This window comes from Plutella xylostella, chromosome 13, assembly GCF_932276165.1.
Source record: "Plutella xylostella chromosome 13, ilPluXylo3.1, whole genome shotgun sequence".
Classification (NCBI taxonomy): Eukaryota; Metazoa; Arthropoda; class Insecta; order Lepidoptera; family Plutellidae; genus Plutella; species Plutella xylostella.
The window spans coordinates 5,029,637-5,053,823 of record NC_063993.1 but is presented as its reverse complement, the minus strand read 5'-3'; the positions used below and the strand labels follow the sequence as shown (position 1 = coordinate 5,053,823).

The window sequence follows — 24,187 nt, the reverse complement described above, 5'->3', positions numbered from 1 at the left end:
TACACGTAATTCCCAATACAAACTATTTCCAAGTAGTTGGTCAGCATAGCAATAGTTATTAACACGGTGAATACCGGATACTTGGGAATACAAGCGTACACATTTACCAAACAACCACCGATCAATAAGATTGTGACAGCCAGCACTAGCACAAAATTTAAATTGTACTGAAATTTATTTATATTTTGATCAGAATCGAGCGCGAGGCTGCGGTCGATTCTATAGAATAAAGAGAAAAGGTTTAAGTTGTCTTTTTGTTTCACTAATCTGATTCTGGCTATAGTGAACGAGTAAGTTATGAACTGAAACAGCATGCAGACCACTCCCGTTGCAAATAATAGATTATTGTTTCCGTAATACATCTGATACCAATTGATGACATAAGCTAAGTGCGACAGGAACGTGCAAAAACATACTAGGACAGTATAGATAGTTTGTCCCTTGGTCGCGGGCACGGCAATATTTCCCTTGTAGTCCAGTCTATTCGAGCCACAGAACATCTGAGCATAGAACAGGGGAGATACGCACTTGAAGAAATTCGGCGACAATGTTTGTTGCAAGGCATGTTTACTCTTCATTTTACTGAAACCGAATTGGTACCTAACTCGATAGTAAACCACTTCCTGTGAAAGGAAATGTGTAATACCTCTCTATAAATGCGTAGAAAATAATAATGTAGGTATTATAGGTCATTTTGTGAACCGATGCGATGTAATTTACTTCATTTGGCAATAATGGCCTGAAATATTTCCTTTAAATACTTCCGTACTAATTTAATCAATTTCCCTAGTGAAGTGACCTCGATATCGTAAATAAATTGAATTTTTTGTAAGGACCTATCTATCTATGAGGTAGTGATGCCTACTAGTAAAAGATATCTACCTAAGGAAGGAGCTACTTTTTACTAGAGCTCTAAGATTAAAATACTTATAACGAAGCTACGAGTAACTACTAGCCTGCCGATAGACATGGATCACATAGACAGACTGTTAAATTCTGTAATAAGGTACATGTTTATAGGTAAAAAAAGATAGTGTAAGCCGAAAGGGGTTGACCCAGGTCATTCTGAGCAACTTTTGTTCTAAGACTTGTGAAATACGTTACCAGCAACTTATGGTCCAGCTGTTGTTGATTATTTCAGTCGTAGAATATTTCAGAATTACAATTTGAGTCATCCCGTGTTGGCTACTTAACAATTAAAAAAAAAAAAAAAAAACACGCACTCACGCCTTGTACTAATGTACTCCCTTGCGGGGTAGGCAGAGGTGCATTGCTGCACCCACTTTTCGCCAGAGTGTATGTTAGTCCCAATGTAATAGGGGGCGGGCCTATTGCCATTTTACGGGCACATCCAAGACCCGAGAACAAATATCTGTGTTTAAACAAATATCTGCCCCAGCCGGGAATCGAACCCGGGACCTTCGGCTCAGTAGTCAGGGTCACTAACCACTACGCCATTCGGTCGTCTATTACAACAACTAAACAACAATTAAATGGGCATATTTTAAAAAAATCATTGGTTTTCGTCCTTAACTCAATGGGATAAACTCCAAAATGATGTTGGATACATAATCATTATGCACAATTAAGGGTTCATTTACGTTTGCATCATCCTGTATTTGCCATGTTGACCATTCAGGGCAACGGGGAAGTCACTGATCAAATAACACCCTGTTTCATCCTCGTAACATTAGTCTATGACGTAACACATTAGGGGTATTTATTTTCCCCAAACGAATAAGTGTCCATGTTGATGGATACAATATGATAATTGCCTAAATTACTGATTTTAATCTATTTAAGTTTTAAATTACTTGCCTAAGTAATTGTTACCCCTCGATAAATATAATTATATTTTTTTATAATCTCATTTATTTATAATTTTTTCAACAACATTCATAACATTGGAAAGCTATATTTTCTTCAACCTTTAATAAGTAGGTACTTAACTATTTGTAGTATATAAGTAATTTATGATTTTATGCCTAAAGTTATACTTACATACTCTTACGTAGAATAAGTTAATCAGTCATCATTATGGTATAATATTTTAGATTGCTACTAATATGACAGTTGCAGTAGGACGACCAAAGATGTGGTAGTTGTTGAGAATAGTCTCACGATTATGCCATAGTCTGCAGTCCAGATGCCGTAAATGGAAAACACAGGAGTATTGTGCTCTATCATTCTTATTAAAGTTTTAACTTTCTTCCGTGTGGGACCTGAAAAATAAAATAATTAGTATATTGGTCTCACATACTTAAAAGATAATATTTATGGACCCTCAGCCAGAAGGTTTGATAAAATATACCTTCACTGTAAAGCATTAGAATCTTGGTGGAAGTATATTTTGTGTTTTTAACTTCTTTTGCAAATGTTCCTCCTAATAATCCGATAGCGCAGACGAAACAAAAATTCACAACCATCCCCGCTGAAATGGATGCCAGATAATATACCGGTAGCCTCTGTAAAGATATCAAAAGTAACAATGTGAGGCAACTTAGGTAAGAATTAAAGTTTTTTTTTTAGGTTGGTAAATAAGCAGCACATTTTAAATCAATTATGTTATGTAATTTATAAATATCTCTTGTTTTCACACGATACCCATTTTCTTTCTTTCTATTCATTTCTATTTCCTATCAATTTGGTTGTCTGGAAGAGATTACTTTTAGTAATAAGGCCGCCGATTTAGCTATTTATTTTCTTTTCATGTTTGTAATATTGTTTCTGTTTGTGTGCAATAAAGAGTATTTTATCTTTATCTTATCAAGCAGTCTAAAGTAAGTAAGTAAATACTTAAGAGAAAACTGTTCTTCTAACTCAACTCATGTTATACTGTAAACTTACATCTATGCCAATAATTATTATTTCAATCGTCATCAGTGCCCACATTAATGTTACAGTATAGAGTAGAAACACCTGAAACATACCCTCGAATTAACAACATATTTATAGAGACAGAAGCATGGACAGACTAAATAATAAACAATGAAAAGGTGGAAAAAGTAGGTAACTATAATAAATACTACTACCGCACAACATTTTATTACTAACATTATCAAAGGCAACATCGATGGGAAGAGTTCTATTGAAATGGAGGTTAAGGTCATGTAAAGCAAAGAGATGAAAGAACTGGCTTGCGACAGACTGCGCTGGTGGATGGAACTAGAAGCTAGATAGGTACATATACCGAAAAGAGCAGTAGCTCTTGAGAGAAGATGAAATATGTATAATCATTCAAGGCTTCACACATAGTGCTGGCGGCGGAGCCGCCAGCCTGCCCCTTTTCTTGCTGCCGTGCATGTCGCAGAAATCCTAGCGGCTTTGAAAAGTCGCCGATTTTGCCTCACTAAAGAGCCACAAACATGGCTGCAGTGTGGAGTGTAGGTTTGACTACTCGTGTAATAGGTAGGTAATTATAGGTATCTGTATTTCAGTAAACTTACCTGAAATTTAAAAACATCACCGAACATTTGGTATCCTTTGAAAATTTCCTTCAAATAAAGTGTGACGTCACTGTCGCTGAGCGCCCTCCTGTCCTCGAGCACCCAGCGCTGCACGAGGGCGTCCCGCGGGTACCACCACCCCCCGCGCCCCCCACGCCCCCCGGGCGGCGTCGCTAGCGCCGCGCATTCCGACTTCAGAATACTGTTCAAGTATTTCAGTTTCGCTAATAAATCAACACCAGTTTGTAAACAAAGAGTCAGTTCCATGAGAAATGCTCCCGTTGCCCAACAGACGCACGCCATCATTATTGACAAATTATAATTATACCACTGAGATGGATACATAAACGTGAAAACAAATACACAAAGACTACAAACAGTCGCGATACTTCTGTGATACGCCATCGTGTATAGCCGTGCCTTACTGCGCCGCATCTTCATTATGTTTCCAATTTCTTGCAATTTCATGTAAAAGTCCGAAGCTTTGTTATAGTCAAAGAATCGCGCCTGAGTGACACTGGCTACCATGGCGAACATATACACAGAAGCCGATGCTTGATTTAGAGCGAATAGAAGCTTATCATTCACTATAACATGTTCGTAATTCATTACGTAGGTGATTCTTGAATAATTGTATAGGCAGTTGATAATAATCAATCCAATTACTGTTAATATTCTCTGCCGTTTACTAGGGCCGGAGGCGAAATGATACTCAAAGTTAGTGCGTCCCGAGAAAAACAACTTCTGACAAAACAGAATCGGGGCAAAGGATTTCATAAACCCGTCCTCCAATATATTTGTAGCTAGGAACTCGGAAGCCATTCCGAACCAAATGACTTTATTTCCTCAATTAATACCTATAGTAATAGGCTTGTAGACGACGACGTTGATGTACAAATTTAATAATTAATGAGAACCATTAGACGTAGAAATTACATGAAGACTAATTTAAGTTTCATGATATTGTGTAGTGTTTTAATAGCTATAAATTTAGTAATTTCGACATAACCTATAAATAATAAATACTCCTCTGCTTAAAAGTTTGCAATATTTCATAAGAACATAAGGAGAATAAGTCAGATGCAGTTAGAGAGTGAGACAAATTTAATACTCCTCAGTTAAAATTTGTCTACTATTGAAAATATTGCCCTAATTATGATTATAGTGGTGATAGTTACATGAAATACCTCTAATAGTACCTTCCTAATTCGTAAGGGAAATATAGTACCCTACTGGTACGAAAATCCCGTAGCAACTTGCAAGCTCTCGCGCGTTGAACTCTTTTGTATGCAGGATGGAATTTTGTAAAGCCACCTGAAGGGTAAAATTTTACTCAACGAAATCTTTCTTTATTTTTCAAAAGAAACAAAACTGCATACAATGTTTTCTTGTTTTAATGTTGAGTAAATTTAATAGTATTTTTTTTAAAAGTAATAGGTATTGATTGTTTATGTAACAGTTAATATTTGTTAAAGATATTTTATGACGAAACCTGCATATCTAGATTTAGCACATCTAGATAATATGAATCTACTAGGGCATGCAATACCGGTAATATTTTCAATACCGGTATTGAGTTCTAGTATTAGAACTCAATACCGGGATCCCGGTATTAATACCGGTATTACACTTCCTTGTTATGGCATAAATGGCATATATTTTGTTTAAAGGTCGTATAGGGCAAAATACAACAAGAAAAGCCATCAAATTCTGTATTATATAATATTTTTTACGAGAATTGAGTATTAGAGTTAAAACTTTAGAACGCATGGACAACAAGAAGGTTTCCAAAGGCCAAAAACCGCATGTAACGGCTGAAAACAACTGCACTTTTATAGTATATAAGAGCACAAGGCTAACTATACCTTAATCGCTTGATTTATAGCCTAAAAAATTTCAAAATATTAACTTTCAATACCGGTATTAAAAAAGCGTGGATTTTGTCCGGGATCCCGGTATTACGCAATACCGGTATTGCGGTATTGCATGCCCTAGAATCTACCAACCCGCAGTGGGCCAGCGTAGTGGTAAATGGTCCAAGTTTAGGAAGGCAGTTTAGATCTTGGGGATATGCACAACGGTTCCACTCGAGAGATCCAGGTGCAGTTACTTACACAACCACAGAGTATCTAATAGATAGGTATAACCAATGATTTCAAAAGGAAGGATACGCCCTTTAGAACATTTTGCTCAAACCTTCTTCATACAAGCAAAATAACTGCCATCTGTCATAATTTGTTGGAACTATGTCAGAGCCGAGCTACTTATCCTGACGACGCAACCTTGTACGTGCGTTCATATTTTACCGTCACCGGACAGTAGGTACATAATAATATGAGTGAGTTGCATGCGGACGTCCGTACAAGGTTACATCGTGCGGCCATTGTAGACTTTGGTAGTAAAATAATTATCGCTTTAAAATGTGTTTATTTATTAATTAAGGATGATACGATATTCCATATTCCTTTTTGACCTTCGTATCATAGTTTTTGTAGCCTCTCACAACAAAATAGGCATATTTATCACAAGAAACAAAGACTCTTCTCTCCGCCACAGACAACTGCCGACTGAGGACCGGACGCGCGGGTGCCATTTTCTTGAGTGGTTTGGCCTGTCCTTACGCAGTAATATATATGTCAATGGGTATAACAAAAAAAATCATTCAATAAAAAATCGTAGAAAATCCAGCCAACATAATTTATAATTGTAAAGTAAGTTGCATAAAGACAAAGAAATTATATATGACTAGTGCAATCAGCTTTACACCCAGTGATAAATCTAACTTGAACATCCCGTAGAGGTCAAACTCAGGCTTCTCCCAATCGATCGTATTTATGATTTGCTTCAACACAGCTCTTCGTTGTCCTGAAAGATAATACAATGTACTATGAGTTACATAACTCTGAGTAGTTACTGAATAATTAAAGACGCTTTTAAATGATGCGCTATCGCTATCCTTTGTAATCAAATCTTACTTAATTTTATGTGAGCTGTCAATGAGTCAATTATTTATTAAACTACACAAAATACATTCCCCAACTACCGCAGCACCAACCCTTAAGTTAACCTTCTATGTAGTGGGCGTTACGTTCTCCAACTCCATTCAGGAACTCGCCTACCCCACCGTCATTGAGATTTCGGCATATATCGACTTCGACAAACACTCGAGCTTGCAGATATGAAGAACCAAATATCTTATAAATACGTACTTTTATAAGTTGTATACAATTATATATTTATTTATTTACCTTTTATATATTTCCGGAGTTGGTTAGTGCAGAAAGCCTTTAATTTCCTAATTTCATTATGAAACCAGGAGCATAATACAGAAAGCACAGTGACTTCGATGAAAATAAAGATAATTAGGATCAATAGAGTTAAACCAACCATAAGATCATAAATCTGTAAAAACATTGAATATTTTAATACAGAGTGTTGCAAAAGTGTTATACTTACTAAGACGAAACGGGGCGACAATTATCCAAATCTTATAAATGTATAAATATAGTGTTTTTAAGGAAACGCGTCTTTTATAGCGACTTACCTTTTTTAAAATACCTTCAAGCATGATTACTAGTACCACGAATGACCAAATAAAGTTCATTGCAATTACTGAAAAAACCTTAAAAAAAATAATTAACATTGGATGATAAGGGATGATTATGTACATTCGACAAAACATATAGTTTCCAATACCCTACATCGCAACTGTTTTTGACTACACAGTAACCGATAGATACAAAAATTTGCAATGAGCTAGGCTATTACCAAATAAATTAACTAATTGATTATTATGACTGAGTAAGTATATTCTTTAAATTAAATGATCCCCCCTCTTTATGCACTTTGTTGTTTATCTATATGTTGCAGGATCCTACATCTTTGAAAATTTCTTCATTCTTTTATATTTGAATAGGTACATGCCAAAGTATGTTTTTACAGTGCTCCGTCGTCCAGCAGTAAAAGATTTTTGGTTATGATGATTTTTTACTAAGTAACCTATAGATACTTACTTGATATCTGAATATTTTTGCAACTGCTTTAAAAGCATCAAAAATATTTCTTAGGCATACAATATCATTTCGTAGCTTCACTTGGTATGCATTTCTTAGAGCTTCATTTTCGAATTTCCGTTCGGCCATAAAATATGATAGTCGCATTTGCAACAAAATATACAATCGCCTCATGCGAACTGTAATGTAGTAAATGTAGTTGCAAACGCAAAATATTTCAATCATTTGGCCGAATAATTCTACCCAAATAAAGAAGACGAAAATTGGATAATGTCTAACTGTATAAATCATATGAACTGCAAATCCCAAACTAAGACATATCGCCATCACAGGCACCACCACGGCTGAGAACCTGTACTGTGGATCATTGATATTCGATTCATGGGTAATGTCCAGTAAGTAATCTATTTTCTGTAATGAAATAACCAGATTTATAAAATCTCTTTGATCGTTTAATCGTAAAAGAGATTGGTCTATTAAATATGTGGTGTAATGAAGTACCATACAGGTAATTGCCATGTAAGAAATGTATGGACTAATTTCGGAATATTGCTGATAATAGGAAAACCCGTAGTATAGGTAAGATAAAGTAGTGCATAATATTATTAGACAGGAGTATAGTTTTTGGCCCTTCGTCGCTGGCGTAGCGAAGTTGTCTCTTATGTCGATGCGGTTAGTTCCACAGAATAGCTGAGCGTAGTACACAGGAGATATGCACTTGACGAAGCTGGCTTGCAAGATGTCCTCTGACAAATATTCACACTTCATGGTGGTACGAAAGCGAAATGTCTGGCCACTACTGCAACACAACAAGAATATTTTTTATTCCTACAGTCAGATAAGCAAATGGTTATTGATATTTAATTGTTACAAATAATTATAGATATGCGTTTAATTAAATTAGGCATACGTAACTATAGTATACCCGAGCAAACTAGACACGAAGCGAACAGTTTTAAAATTTACCTACCTCTAGATTTCAAAGTTTCATAGAGTAAAAGTTGTTCAGAATGTTCACCCCTTTAATAATAATACTTAAAAAGAAAAAGAAACTCAGGTACTGAGGTGATAAATCTATTGACTTATTCGTAAGTACTTTCGCCATCATGAATTATCGCAGCGGTTCTCAAATAGGTTCTTTACCTTACGGAATCAGTAACTGATATCTTTTAAATCAAAACCTTTTAAAAACAAACCCCGCGTAACCCTTTTTTATTCGCCCTTTTTCTGGGCTTCAAACATTGCCATAGGTAGGTATTCAATATTCTTGAATGACTGAGGATTTCCCAACGGCCTCTCACGGAACCCGCGAAGAAAAATTCGGGAACCGCTGGTTTATGGAATGGAATGAACTAAATACCCTACCGTACCGAGTACCTACCTGCCATTTTTTTTCAATTAGTCAAATAAAAAGTACGAGGTTAAAGTTTAGTATATACATACCTACCTACGTATAGGTATAAGTGTACAAAAAACTAATGACTTTTTATTTCAAAACACATTATTAATTTATAGTTCCATAGTAATTTGCATGAAAACAATGAAATAATATGCCACTATCGATATTAGTTTTAGAGTTAACGATAAATCTAACTTGAACACCCCGTAGATGCTGAACTCTGGCTTCTCCCATCCGATCATGTTTGTTACTTGTTTCAGAGCAGTTCTCAGTTGGCCTGAAAAATTGTAAAAGGTGTATTTTGTAGAGTTCTATTTTTTTACTATTTTTTACTAAGCAAGGCGTAAGAAGAAAAAAATAGATGTGAAAGGGCTTGGGAAAAATATAACTGGGCTTTTCACAAGGGAGGACCCCTTCTACATAACTATTACAAACTAAATATACTGCTGCATTATTTTGAAATGACTTATAGGTATGAACAGAAAGAGATAGACATAGATTTAATGGTGATATTCGCTTAAAGCTTCTTTCTGCAACTCGGCATAAGTGTTGTGTCTACCTACTACATAACACTTCCTTTATTTTAGACCTCTAACTACTTATGAAAAATATATCCTGAATTATTTCTGAAAATATTGGTTTTACTTACCGTTTAAATCCGTACTACGAAGCAATTTAACGCAAAAATGCTTTAATTTGTAAACTTCATTAGTAAACTTATAACAAACGAAGGTAAGTGATATTATTTCAATGAGGTATAAAATCACCAGGAGCCCTAGTGTTATGAGACCCATTACTGGAAATATCTGGGGGAAAACGGGTTTTATGTTATGGCAATTTGATTCATGTTCAAAAGGGTCAGAACAAATATGGGAGATCTTATGAAAATATAAAAAAAACCGGCCAAGTGCGAGTCGGGCTCGCGCACAAAGGGTTCCGTAGCAGCAAATATAATAAACTTATTATGTCAATTTATACACCTATCTCAAAAACTATAAGAGATACTTTGATCAAACCAAAAATCGTTGAAAGAGTTAATTAGCATGCATCACCTCTATTTTTTTTAGAATTTTATACCCCGTAGTTATAAAAATAGAGGGGGGGGGACATACTTTTTACGACTTTGAGAGCTGATATCTCAAAAACCGTTCACTTTAAGAAAAATGTTTTTTAGAAAACTTTATATCATTTTAAAAGACCTTTCCATTGATACCCCACACGGGTATGTACATCGAAAAAAAAAATTTCATCCCTCAGTTACATGTATGGGGGGCCCCACCCCCAATTCTTTTTTTTACTATTTAGTGTCATATTTTTGTAGCGGTTCATACAACACATATTCCCATCAAATTTCATCACTGTAGTACTTATAGTTTCCGAGTAAATCGGCTGTGACAGACGGACAGACGGACAGACGGACAGACGGACATGACGAAACTATAAGGGTTCCGTTTTTGCCATTTTGGCTACGGAACCCTAAAAACGAAGCAAAGTTTTTAAAAAACGCATACAAACTCCAGAGAACCACCTATTGAATTACTATAGACAAATGTCCTAGATTATCTTCTAATATAATTCCAAATTTAATTCCTAAGGGCTGATGATGATGCTGATTCGTGTTCCCATCCTTTCATAATAGACGTTAAAACTCACCTGCTTTCGGACACCTTCAGTCATAGCTATAAGAACCAAAAAAGTCCATACGAAATTTAATGATAGAATTGAAAAAATCTGAAATAAACATAAAGGCTCATTAAAAGGGAAGTAGGTATAGGTACTGTTAATACTAAGCTTGATCTTAATACTTACTGAATATCTAAATATTTTTTCTATAGTTCTGAACGCTTCCAGTATGTAACTCAGGCATACAGTTACGTTTCGTAATTCTACACGGTGTGATACTTCCACAGCATCTCCACAATCATATTTACTCAATAATTTTGACACCATCGACCGAATCAAATAGGAACAAAGTCTCATTCGAACTGCTACGTAATAAACATATGCCCCTATGCAAATTATCTCCAGCAGATAGGAGTATAATTGTATCGAGATGAAACAAGTGAAGACGGGATACTGTGGAACAGTGCCCACCACATGGACCCCGTAGCCAAAGAAGAAGACTAGAGCAGTCAAAAACACCGCCGTGGCCGACCAATAATATTGCAAGTTGTTTAGGTCAGACTCATGATTAATGTTCAGCAAGCAATCTATTTTATTTAATAAAACTACAAGCCTTATGTTATCCGTTTGCTTCGTCAAACGTAAAAAACATTGATTCAATAGGTAAGTGGTGTAATGCAACACCATACCTACAATACTCATATACAAAATGGTAGGACTCGTTACAGAATAAAGCTCATAATAATTAAAAGCAAAGTAGCTGTAAGACAAGGTGACACCGAGTATTATTAATAAAGAGTACAGTTTTTGGCCCTTGGTCACTGACGTAGCGAAGTTATCTCTGATGTCGACACGGTTAGTTCCACAAAGTAGCTGAGCGTAGTACACGGGAGATGTGCACTTGAAGAAATTGGCTTGTAAGATGTCTTCTGACAAATATTCACACGTCATATTGCAAATTTGAACCCGATCCAGGAGTCAATAGTGATACGAGTAGTACGAGCGACAGAACAAAGACACATTGGAACCAAAACGTCCTTTATTTATAGCTAAACAAACCGTTGTTAAAATAATAACTTCATTAAGTATGTAAGTAATTTGGTATATCTAAATTGTGTTATTTGGTCACATTACCTTCTTAAATAAATTAAATACATAATTTCAATATAACCATATGTTAACGTTTTCATAATTTAAAAGTAGGCACTTTTATGTATCGTACAAACTAATCGCTAAATCGCTCGAAATTATGATCCTGAAATCTAGTAATTATATAAAGTCAATGCCTGAAATTCCTACAAATATGACAGTTGCAGTAGGACGACCAAATATGTGGTAGTTATCGAGAATAGCCTCACGATTATGCCATAGTTTGCAGTCCAGATGCCGTAAATGGAAAACACAGGAGTATTGTTTTCTATCATACTTATCAAAGTCTTCACCTTTTTCCGTATGGGTCCTGAAAAGATAAAAAAATATTTTTGCAGTAGTTTAAGATCTTATTCCATAAGCGTACTAATTTTATAAAATATAAGTACCTTCGCTGTAAAGTGTTAAGATTTTGTTGGAAATATATTTAGTGGTTTTCACTTCATTTTCGAATGTTCCACCTAATAAGCCGATAGCCGAAATTAAAATGAAATTTATAATTATGCCCATTGAAACTGATGCAATGTAATATGCCGGTAACCTCTGTAAATATAAATAATTATAATAAATTAAATAAGTACATAATATAAAAATATTTGTAAGCTATTCTTCTGGTACCTTATCGTTTAATTCTTCGTACGAAATTTTACATAGTGAAAACTTCTAACTACTTATTCCATATTCCAAAAAAAAAAGTTTGAACATGTCAGATATCATTGTTTTGTATTGTAGGTACTTTATTTATTACACATAAAAAATAAACTTGAGATTTAAACATTCAGGCACCAATAAACCCAAAGTGGGTTTGTCTAGGAGCCTTTGTTGAAAATTAAAAATTGTTAAGTAGTTTGTTATCGGAACGATAAAAGTAAGTAACTACTTATCCAGCATGTAGGTACATAAGTAATAAAAAAATAATAGTTTCAATTTAAGTCTAGGCGACCTACAGTGTCTAAATGAGAATTTTAACTTACATTTATTCCAACGATTATTATTTCAATCGACAGCATTGTCCACATTAAAGTTGAAGTAAAGAGTAGAAATACCTGAAATATCGATGCGAATTATTCACTACTTTTTCTGGAGTAAATATATTTATTTATTTAATACTTTATTGCACAAATATGAGATATAAGTGTACAAAAGGTGGACTTAATGCTAAAAGCATTTTCTACCAGCCAACCTACAACCTATAAAAACAATAACTAAATGGCCGGCTAATTTGGTAGTCGGATTCGCACACGGAGGGATTACAATACCTCTACATAAAAATATGTATTTTATTGCCCTTCTGGAGAAGAAGTAAATATTCGTTTTTCAACATGAAAGGCCTTACGAAACTGAATCATGAAGATTTATTTGTGGACGCTTGCTGTTGATTTCATCTTATGCAGTTTTAATTTAATTAATTTACGTATTCTCTTGTATATAAAGCGCCTTGGACTTGACAGACCAACTGAAGGAAGGACATCAAAATTATGCTGTGTTTTCTTGTTCTTTTGAGATATATAGAGATGATGGAGCATAATATTTAGTGCTGACTTACCTGAAATTTGAAAACATCACTGAACATTTTGTATCCTTTGAAAATTTCCTTCAAATACAGTGTGACGTCACTGTCGCTGAGTGCCCTCTTGTCCTCGAGCACCCAGCGCTGCACGAGGGCGTCCCGCGGGTACCACCACCCCCCGCGCCCCCCGCGACCCCCGCGACCCCCGCGCGGCGACACTAGCGCCGCGCACTCCGACTTCAGAATGCCATTCAAGTATTTCAGTTTCGCAATTAAATCTATACCAGTATGCAGACAAAGAGCCAGTTCCAGACAAAATGTTGCCGTTGCCCAACAGATACACGACATCATTAGCGTCAAATTATAATTATACCACTGCGATGAATACATAAACGCAGAAGCGAATACGATAAGAATGCAAACAGTTGCGATACTCCTGTGATACCCCATCGCGTATGACCGTGCCTTACTGCGTCGCATCTTCATTATATTTCCAATTTCTTGCAATTTCATGTAAAACTCAGAAGCTTTGTTAAAGTCAAAGAATCGCGCCTGTATGACACTGGCGATCATGGCGATCATGTATACAGAAGTTGATGCTTGATTCAAAGCGAATAGAAATTTATCATTGGATATAACCGTTTCATAATTCATTATGTAGCTGAATCTTGAATAATTGAATAGACAAATAATAAGAATCAACGCAATCACTGTTAATATTCTCTGCCGTTTATTAGGGCCGGAGGCGAAACGATATTCAAAGTTAGTGCGTCCTGAGAAAAACAACTTCTGACAAAACAGAATCGGGGCAAAGGATTTTATAAACCCGTCCTCCAATATATTTGTAGCTAGGAACTCGGAGGCCATTTCGAACCATTATCATGGTACTTGTTACTAAATGACTTTATTTCCTCAGCTTTTATACTAATGGCAATGATATTGTTATATAACAGGTTTGAAGAAAGTGTTGATATAAAAGTTTAATATTTTATGAGTGGAATCATTAGAAGGCTTAAACGATTGGAAGACTAATTAAGTTTCGGTATGTTTGTGTTAAAAGCTATCAATATCTTGTATTGATAATGCAGAGTGCAGACATCCTTCAGATGTATGAAGTATCTTATGTATAAACGCGCGAGCAATGAAAATGATTATATTTTTTTGGTACTTCTATCAAGGGCGTACCCAGGTAGGAGCAGGGGGGGGGCTGCTGCCCCCCCCCTAGAAGAAAAAATAATCGTAAATTTTCCTGCCAAGTAGGAATTAAAAACGCGCAAACTGAAGAACTGAAGTGTTTGAAACAAAATATCTTTTCTTTTCAGTCAGATATATTGATTTAATATTCTTTTAACTATCTATAATGTTTCAATATACCTGACCGACCATCATCTCGGAACAGGTATGAGCTGCCCCCCCCTAGCTGAAATCCTGGGTACGCCCTTGACTTCTATAATTTTGAAATGTAATGAAACGAAAAAATAGTTTGAACACCCTTAAATTTCATCCCTCGGGCTACTAGGCTGGTTTCATCCTAGAAACAATGTATTTTTCCCCTAGGACTAAAGTTATCTTGATGTTTTGTTGGCTCGCGTTTATGGACCTAAGTAACCTTTTTAACGTTCGTTTTTTACCGCGCGATGAACTTAGCTGCGCATTATGAGTTCTACTCAGGTAAATCATACCAAGGCCGAATTTTGTTGTAGCTACTTAAATTATGTAAATACCAATAACAATATTTAAAGAAATCAAGTCAAAATATATCAAATTATTTATTTAAAACAGTTGACCTATAGCTATTTATAAGAATACTTATTATAATATCAATGGACGGAATTGATTCAGATTGTACAAAAGCCTTCAATAGTAATATAAATTAAATGTACAAAGGCATAGTAAAAAATCTAGTATTCCTAAGAATAATATTGATGGATGGAACAGATTCAGACCATACAGTATACATTATTAATACCTTAACATATATTTATTCAAAGCGTATTAAAAACACAATAAAAAGCTGTCATTTAACATTAATTATTATCTGTTAAAGGTAAATGCATGGATAAAGTGATACATTAAATATCAAAATAGTTACAAAGAGTATTAAGAAATGGAGTTGTATCATTTCAAGTAAAACACTAAATTTCGATATTTTTTTATAAATTTGGATTGTAAGTACCTACTCATAATAAACTATACGAGTAGCAAATTTCAAATGCGAATTATTTCTGATTTTCATAAAATTAGGTATGAATAATTAACTAACGCCTAGTTGCATGTAGAAACTTTAAACTAAGGTTGAGTGTTTGTATTTCTGTAACTTTCTGTCCTGTATAAAAGCAATCAATTAAATGACAACCTTTTAAAGTTCCTTCAAGCAACTGAGGTAGGTGTCCTTACTGTTGTCATTGGTTTTTTTATGTACCTATAGAGTGGTTTGGACTCTAGCAATAGACATTGCAATTGCATCAAATTGCAGCAGTCAACTTCTGTAAGTTTTTCTCAATGCCAGTCTAAAAGCTAAATGTACAATGAGATTCAGCACATACCTATTTATGAGTTACAGTTTCGATATCCACACACCAACAGATGTAAGTATTAGAAGAGCCATTGACAGTGAAGACAGAGATGCCCCGTTGCAGCGGTGATCCAAGAAGCAAAAGCACCATGTTGCATCATACATGTCCCTGAAAATAATAAAAATTATTTTAGATAAAGAAGTTTAAATGAACCACAAAACACTGCAGTGTTTTACAAACTCATAATGGCATTGTTTTTTCTCTAATTATGTTTTAAACATGTTATTTTCAGATTTCCAGATATAAATATTTTTCCTTTTTATCTAATTCATATGAAATCCACTGACCCACAATCACTCTCGATTGTAAGTGATCATTCTTTATTATGCACTCACCTTTTCAAATCATATTCCTTAATAGTGTTATTGACATAGTTGGCCAGATTCACATCTCGGGCAGCTGGTCTGCAACCTTCATATGTATCTGCCGGAATGTCTGTCCGTACAGCTTTGAAATTGCTTAAGCAATCTCGGGTTATAACTTCTTCCGCTGAAACATAAATATATTTTTATAGTTATATTACTTGAAAGCAGGGAATAAAGCAAAGTGTGAATTGATTGATTAATGTATACCTCAATTATTTTAAAAGGAAGGATGCACCCGTCAACAATTTGCTTCAAGAAAATGACACCCGCACACAGGCCCTAATTCAAACAAATTATGACAGACATCTGAGATTTTGGGGCCAGTACAAGGGTGCCATTTTCTTGACTAGTTGGCCCTGTCTTTACACTAGTATTATATAAGTCAATGGTGTACCTCCTTTCCTTTCAATAAGTTTAACACAAACATCTCCATCATCAGGGCAGGCTGTGCCGAGGTACCCCACACCCCTCCAGTTGAACGGCTCATTGCAGCCGGGCTTCGCCGGCGAACATTGGTAACACCATATTGCAAGACCTGAAAAGCATTTAAAACGTAAGTATGTGTATGTAAGTTAGTAAATAAACCGGAACTGAAAGATCAACAAGGAAACTGAAACTCCGACCGCTGTGTCTGAAGCAAGAGGAAATCAAAACCAGACAACCAATTACATTATTCACAATCTAAATAATAGAACATGAATAGTATGAGTAACAAAACACAAAACAGCCACACCCTCGGAAGCGGTATTTCTTTTAGGGATTTAAAGTGAAATTGTAAATGGGGCTTACTCTTTGAAATAGTGGCAAATAAAATACACAAAATAATGTATTGTTTCATGGTTATGCGGTAAATTTTTTAAATCAAATAACTACACAAAATAATAAAATAACACTGAAATACGGTACGAATACACGCCACACGAGACACAAACAAATATCTGTCAAATCAAATGTCATTGTCAATCATAACGATAAACGGCCGGTAGACACAGATTAATGTGAAAGTAGGTCTTGATGCTGGCACTTGCTGTATTTGCCAAAAACCAAAAATGTACGCAAAAATATACACATATGGCAGTTTTGGTAAAAACGCAAATACGTATAGACAAATGGGGTGATATTGGGTGATATATTACCTATAAGGGCTCAGTATAAGGGTGATATCATAACAAATTAGTGTAGAAACCTCGGAATAATAATGATCTTTTTTTTCTCATGTAGGTAGTAACGATATTAAAATAAGAAAAATGACGATTGCGATTGGCGAACAAACCTATTAGTTATCTTTATAGCATGGTTTATACCTAGTATTTTTTTTTAAACCATAAAATAAGCAATCGAACGATGAGACTTATAACTTATGCATGTATGGCTAGGCCTCATAAAGAGCCTAGGGCAGAGGTTGCCAACCTCTGGTTCCTTGCACAGGTTCATAGGGAAAAAATAAATGCACAGTTTCCTTGGGTGTGATACTGAACCTCTTTGAACTACCAAAAAAACACGCACTCACGCCTTGCACTAATGTACTCCCTTGCGGGGTAGGCAGAGGTGCATTGCTGCACCCACTTTTCGCCAGAGTGTTATGTTAGTCCCAATGTAATAGGGGGCGGGCCTATTGCCATTTTACGGGCACATCCAAGACCCGAGAACAAATATCTGTGTTTAAACAAATATCTGCCCCAGCCGGGAATCGAACCCGGGACCATCGGCTCAGCAGTCAGGGTCACTAACCACTACGCCATTCGGTCGTCGTCGTCGGAGTTATGTATTCATTGATTATTTACTACCTATCTATTAAAATGCCTTTTAAGTTGCCGACCCCCGGCCTTAGGCTACGGCCTAGTCTTTTTCCTAGTCCATCTAGTGTCACCGAGTCGCTTAGCAGAAGAATTAGATAATGAAAGGTAGGTACAATTTAATCATCTGTAGCTGTTGCTGTCGGATCATCCGGAATAATAATTTCTGTTGGAGCCTCATCAGGAAACAGAGTTTGCCGTAGAAGCAGTATGTCGTCTCTGTTAAGATCGATAACCATAGTACCGACAACATCTTCAACGTTTATCGTGCCATCTCCAGCTATATCCACTTCTTTGATCAGTTTATCCACCATTTTGGGGCCCATTTTGTTTCCTTGTTTGTGGAGCACTTCCCGCATGAACTCTCTGTCTATTACACCGATGTCCTCAGTATCCATCACTTTTAAAGCTGCTCTTACCTCCTCTTCAACGGGGAAATCACGTTGTCTCATTGTTACCATTTTCACAAATTGTTCGAAGGTTATTCGGCCTTCTGGGTCTGGTGGTCTCACGCAAAAGTTTATTAGCTCTTGCAATTGTTCTGGGGTATAAGTCATTATTAATAAGGCTTTGAGCATGAAAACTAGTTCTTTTTCAGTAATGTAGCCATCAATGTCACTATAGGCTGGAGTACAGTTCTGAAACGATTCCCACAGTTGTTCTAATTCAACTAGCTGGTCTAGCCTTAATTCAAACGGCGCTTTCAACGCTTCTTGAGAATCGCTAAAATTATACGGCTCAGCGGGATCTATTGGAACTTCTACGTAGACTTCTTGTTCTTCCTCAACCTTTTCTTCCTGTAATTTTGTTTCTTCGTCGATTTCCTCTATCAAATCTTCTTCTATTACAAAATCGAAAACTCCTGCCTCTATAGCTCTGAGATTCTCCTGTTCACAAATCAGGGATGAACACTCTATATCTTCAATATTATCTTGTTTGGCTTGTTTTTCCTTTACTTCTGTTTGCACTTTTGATGCCATTCCTTTAGTGACATCTGTTTCATCAGCTACAGCATCTTCTGACTTTTGTTTTTCAGACAGCATTTCTTCAACATTATCTTTTTTACTTAGCTCTATTGCACTTTCCACAAAATCATTAGTATTTTGTTTAATCTTTGATTCATTGTTTTTTATTTCATCAGACTTTTTATCGATACCCGAATCATTTTCTTTTGCAATGTTAGGTGTTACAAATTTCTCATGTCGCACTTGGTCTTTGGGTTTGTTAAAATTTTCAACACTTCCTTCATTTTCATTTGCTTTACCTTCATCATGAATTGATACATTATGTAGTTTTTCACTATTTTCTATATCTTCTTTTTTGTTTTCAGTGAATTCTTCATTATTTAGATGACTATTTTCTTGTGTTGCCGTACCAGCCCCAGCCCCATTAGTATTCTTGCTTTCTCCTTCATTTGAATCATGGATAGTGTCTTCTTCGTTAATTTCAGTTTTTTGTTTTCTAGAGCCACTCTTATCTTTTTCACGTTTGAGCGATTTCTTTATTTTTCTTCTCATTTTCAGCAATATTTTTATGTTTTAAAATAAGTACCTACCTTGATTGACGAGAATTTATCAAATTCTATTAGAAGGGGGGCCTAAACTATTTCATTGAGGTGGTTTTCCCTCCTTCGGGGTATGTTTAGGTGGCGCCTCAACTCGATGATAAGATTTTCAGTTATTCTATCATAGAGGTAGAGGCTGTCTTCGGATATTTGATCAAGCAAATCTATGAATTCTTCGAAAAGTTCAGCACGAACATTTGTAATAAACTCAAACATTGATACAAAATTAAAATAAAGCACGTACAAAATCCAAACAAAATCCCAGTTTTATATGTGACAACTTTACTGTCAATGTCAATGAATACCACGCCAAAAACCAAAATAAAAATGTCAGCAGTTCAATCATGAAGCAAAGAAAGGTTTTGATCGTTTTGATACATAAAAAAGTCCTTGGTTTTTACCAATGAGCCGTTTTCCTTGACAGCTGTCAGTTGAGCTTTTGGGTAAGCCGATAGATGGCGTGAAAACGCAGTGTACCAACTGTCAAAAATTACATAGAGAGCAAAGAGTACTAAACTCAGAATAAGAACTCACTAGTTGTGATTAAATGTCGGGTGGTAGCGCGAGCCATCCTTCCGAGGCTCAGACTGCATGTGGCGGGAGGGAGGAGGAGCAGATAGCTCAACTACAACTCAATTTATACAGGAGAAACACAAGGAAACTGAGAAAACTTGAAAAGAACGGCTGTACACACAATCGCACTGAACGCTGAAGCAACAGTGACATCGACATCATAGAGAAAATAATACTACAATTCTACCTACCTACGTCACTTTCACATTTCGTTAGCCTCACAGAATAACATATTGTGATCTGAGTGTGTTCTGAGGGTTTGAAAGTTGGTACAACCCCAGACAACGCCATCTATTTCTCCAAAAAGGAACTTTTTTTTTTTTTTAACAAACGCCTCATACCAAGGACTTTTCTTGGTTTTATACTTATTTGCATTGTGGTCAAAAATAGGTTTGTTCAGTAAGTAACTAAATACCTACCTATAGGTAGTAGGTACATCCAAAGATGCGATGGAAATCAACTTTTCAGGGTATTGCTGTTATCCACCGAGCTGACCGACTGATAGTTAGCTAAGTAAATTAACTTAGGTGTAAATCGTTGTAGTATAAAAGGACATAAATAATAATATAAAATTATCAACCCGATTCTTGAAGTGGTATAATATGACCACGTTGACTTTTGCTATCCTCTGAATTTGATCATTGTGAAAACCTTTATTTTTTCATAAGTACAAAATTTTGGTTCATTCTAAGTAAGTAATTAAGTATCATAATTTTTCATAGTTAAGTCATACATACTCATATATTAGTTACTTAGGTATTTTTAAAAAATATTTTATTTAGTTCTTATATTTTTTTATTTGATGTCCTAAAGGCTTCGTATATTTTTATGCCTGTCGCGTTTGAGGTGACGGGTGTTTGGGGAACTGAGGCCAGGTTGTTAATTCGTGCAATATCCCGACGACTGCGAGATAGGGGTTTTGACTACTTTTGACCGTCGCTCCGGGTCGTACCTGTCTCAAAGGATATCCGTGGCTATACAGCGCGGAAATGCAGCTAGTATAATGGGTACATTTGAGCCAGGTACGACGGGTGGCCTATTTTACTAGATATATTATTATTATTAATTTATTATTATTTTTAATGTAATATTTTTGACGAAGCACGCGTTGCTGATGTTTTTATTCTAGTGATTTGACGATGTATATTACAGAAAAATCTATGTTTTTATTTTTAGAATTTTTTACTTACTATGAATTCTCTGTACCTACTCATTAAGTACATAATATAGAAGTAGGTAAGTACTTATAATATGATGCCCAGTTGCTTGCAATGCAACGAATCACGTGCTTTTCTTGCGGAAGAAAGATTACGGATTCTGCTATGGCGGTACCACCACCCGTGGCTTGTTGTGAATGGCGCGGGCCGCCATCAGATGAAGATTCGCGCGCCATTACAGCGCATGCGCAGTGTCGTCCTGCCAAATACGATTTAAATTTGGCGGGAAGAAAAAAATATTTTTAAATAACTTTTTGCTGTTGCCACTTTTTAAGTTAAAGTGTGAATTGAGCATCTGGTTTAATCCTGGTTCTGTTTATTTGAAGCAAATAACTATAGGACCTATTAAAATGGTGAGTTGTATTTTCTATTATTACATACCACATACATAATAATACACTCCCGGGAAATGAAAAAGTCCCACTCACAAAATGGCGACACCACACAACCCCAATTTTTCAAAGATTTAATATAAAATTGGAAACAAATATTATTGTTTTTAGTTGGTAATATCCTAAGGATCTGTACAAAGCACATTTAGTGCTTTAATGTTGCAGTAGAGGTCATTAAGCTAGCCTTTTCCGTTTAAAAGTAATTTGGTGCTTTTTCTTAATGGAACCATTTCATTGCCCGTGAGTGTATACCTATTCACCCTGACGTCCCTCAGCAGGAGGACTTCTCAAAAGGCTTTGAGAAAATTTCTCCATCTGGCTCGATCTTGGGCAGCGAGATCTTCCCATTTCCATCCCCACAATTTTTGCCTCATTATTCACAGAACTTTGCTTTATTTTTGGGAGGTCTCTTACGCGGTGGCTGCCAGGTACCTAAGTACTTACTTCGCTGGAATTTCATGAGGTCTTCTAAGGACATGAGCCACTAAAACAGTTAAAGTGATTTCTTTTAGACAACCTTAGGGTGGAAGGATATATGTACACTCTTGAGCAGGGAAAAAGTTCCACCCACAAACTGCCAACACCAAAGTATCCCAATTTTTACAAACATTTTAAAGTTGAACGCAATATAATTTTATGATTTTAGTTAGTAATATTCTGATAATAACTTTTTCATTGCTCGCGACTGTATATTATGATCAATAATCGATGAACATACATAAAAATAAAAAAAAACATACATACAGACGAATTGAGAACCTCCTCCTTTTTTCGAAGTCGGTTAAAAATATGTAAATAAAATAAAATAATAAAAATAAAATAAATAAAAAAAAAATCTTTATTGCGCAAAAGAAATGTTACATATTTACTATACTTATATTAAACAAGGTATTATACTTAAACTAGTTATATCTATGCACACGTCTGAATTGGACATTAATCACAAGGAGCAGGGGTCCCCAAACTAGGCTAAGCCCGTATCTTGGGGTACCAAAAATGACTTGACTAAAGTGAATTTATATTAATAAAACATAATCAGTGTATGTCACACAAGAGTGAAATAAAATTTCAAAACAAAAACAAAACATAAAATTATCTTAAACAGTCTTCTTGTTATGGTAACTAGGTATAGAAATAAAATCTTAAAATCTTTAAATCAATCAAGGATATCCTCAGTACAATAATAATTTAGTTTGAGTAAGCATTCCTTCAACTTAATTTTAGCCTCAGGGACAGAATAGTTCTTAAGATTACAGTATTGTAGCATATTGTTATATACATGAGCTCTGATATATGAGCCAAAACTTTGACCAAAGGCTGTATTCAAATAAATTACAGGCATTTTAAAAACGCGTTGATTGACAAGCTTTTCGTATAGATCGGATGATAATATATTTTTATGGGTGGAAAGACAAATCCTAAGAATAAAAAGTTGGCGGATAGTAAGAACTTTAGCTTCACTGTAGAGTGTCTGAGTTGGGTATCGATACGGTTTTTTTAACATAGTTTTAAGTACAGATCGTTGCGCTCTTTCTGTGGATATAATTATGGTTTTTGCTGCGCTGCCCCATACTGGGATGCAGTACGAAGCGATAGATTGACAGATAGCAAAGTAAATTCTTGTAAGAAGTCTGGGTTCAGCTGAATTCCGTAGTTTCTTTAAAATACCTGCGGTTTTTCTTAAACGTTTACAGAGGCAGTGAATATGTTCTTTAAAGTTGAGATTTTGATCTATGATCACGCCTAAATACTTTATAGAGGAAATAATATCGATAGATTTACAGTTACAGGTTGTTAATTGCGTCAGATCAGAATTACAGCTATGAATTTTTAAGTGATTTGGGGTTGTCGGTTTAGATGCAGCAGTTTTATGAAAACATATGAATTTGGTCTTTTTATGGTTTATGGTTAATAAGTTATTCTTTAGCCAATGGTTGATGGTTATCATGCCTAGTTCAGAGTTTTTATAAGCATCATCACATTTTTTACCATTAAATATAATTGCTGTATCATCTGCGTAGCAAATGACTTCAGCATTTTGTAACTTTAGTTCATGGATATCGTTCATATAAAGAAGGAAAAGAGTGGGACCAAGTATGCTCCCTTGGGGGACACCATAAAGAACTGGTAAAGCTTTACTTTTCAGTGAACCAATCTTGACAAGTTGTTTTCTATTTGAAAGATAACTGTTAAACCAGTCCAGCGCAGTGCCTCTGATACCTAGGTGGTGTAGCTTTGCCAACAGTATTTTTGGCGAAACGGTATCAAAGGCCTTTGCCAGGTCGAGAAACACACCAATGCAGCTGTTTCCATTGTCTAAATTTGTAGCGATAAGATCTGTCAGAAGAACTACCGCGTCTTCGGTACATTTGTTCTGTCTGAACCCGAATTGGCGGGGGGATAGAAGATTATGGGATTCTGCAAACTTAACCAATCTCTTGTTGACTACATTCTCAAGAATTTTTGATAGTATGCTGAGTAAAGAAATGGGCCTATAGTTTTCAGGGGCCTGTCGTGGTCCATCTTTATAGATTGGAGTTATTGATGATATTTTCCAGGCTGTC

At 35.6% G+C, this 24,187-nt stretch overlaps 5 protein-coding genes across 5 annotated transcripts; all 5 read right to left on the bottom strand.

Annotated features, from left to right (window-relative positions):
- Positions 1-7,371: 7,371 nt before the first annotated feature.
- On the bottom strand, positions 7,372-8,277 carry LOC125489381. Its single transcript, XM_048625193.1, has one exon. It carries the CDS (start codon positions 8,225-8,227, stop codon positions 7,421-7,423), a length of 807 nt encoding a protein of 268 aa, XP_048481150.1. The 5' UTR covers positions 8,228-8,277; the 3' UTR covers positions 7,372-7,420.
- A 2,171-nt stretch (positions 8,278-10,448) lies between these two features.
- LOC119692281 lies at positions 10,449-11,452 on the bottom strand. The gene has a single exon (XM_038112290.2). It carries the CDS (start codon positions 11,430-11,432, stop codon positions 10,449-10,451), a length of 984 nt encoding a protein of 327 aa, XP_037968218.2. The 5' UTR covers positions 11,433-11,452.
- A 1,375-nt stretch (positions 11,453-12,827) lies between these two features.
- Positions 12,828-14,294, bottom strand: LOC125489374. The gene has a single exon (XM_048625160.1). The coding sequence runs from the start codon at positions 14,005-14,007 to the stop codon at positions 13,162-13,164; it is 846 nt and encodes a 281-aa protein (XP_048481117.1). The 5' UTR covers positions 14,008-14,294; the 3' UTR covers positions 12,828-13,161.
- Positions 14,295-15,446: 1,152 nt separating this feature from the next.
- On the bottom strand, positions 15,447-17,011 carry LOC105397986. Its single transcript, XM_048624974.1, has 4 exons — positions 16,871-17,011; positions 16,476-16,616; positions 16,052-16,205; positions 15,447-15,824 (listed from the first exon to the last, which is right to left on the bottom strand). Exons 1-4 carry the CDS (start codon positions 16,917-16,919, stop codon positions 15,698-15,700), a joined length of 471 nt encoding a protein of 156 aa, XP_048480931.1. The 5' UTR covers positions 16,920-17,011; the 3' UTR covers positions 15,447-15,697.
- A 968-nt stretch (positions 17,012-17,979) lies between these two features.
- LOC105397985 lies at positions 17,980-19,743 on the bottom strand. Its single transcript, XM_011570025.3, has one exon. The coding sequence runs from the start codon at positions 19,392-19,394 to the stop codon at positions 17,997-17,999; it is 1,398 nt and encodes a 465-aa protein (XP_011568327.3). The 5' UTR covers positions 19,395-19,743; the 3' UTR covers positions 17,980-17,996.
- Positions 19,744-24,187: the final 4,444 nt, after the last annotated feature.

Bases quoted from the DNA above. Each gene is read 5' to 3' on its own strand.
- LOC125489381 (XM_048625193.1), bottom strand. From the start codon at position 8,227: ATGAAGTGTGAATATTTGTCAGAGGACATCTTGCAAGCCAGCTTCGTC.
- LOC119692281 (XM_038112290.2), bottom strand. From the start codon at position 11,432: ATGACGTGTGAATATTTGTCAGAAGACATCTTACAAGCCAATTTCTTC.
- LOC125489374 (XM_048625160.1), bottom strand. From the start codon at position 14,007: ATGGCCTCCGAGTTCCTAGCTACAAATATATTGGAGGACGGGTTTATA.
- LOC105397986 (XM_048624974.1), bottom strand. From the start codon at position 16,919: ATGAAACAATACATTATTTTGTGTATTTTATTTGCCACTATTTCAAAG. The intron at 16,617-16,870 runs GTAAGCCCCATT...AATGCTTTTCAG, and splicing joins ATTTGCCACTATTTCAAAGA to GTCTTGCAATATGGTGTTAC. The intron at 15,825-16,051 runs GTGAGTGCATAA...TATTATTTTCAG, and splicing joins AAGGAATATGATTTGAAAAG to GGACATGTATGATGCAACAT.
- LOC105397985 (XM_011570025.3), bottom strand. From the start codon at position 19,394: ATGAGAAGAAAAATAAAGAAATCGCTCAAACGTGAAAAAGATAAGAGT.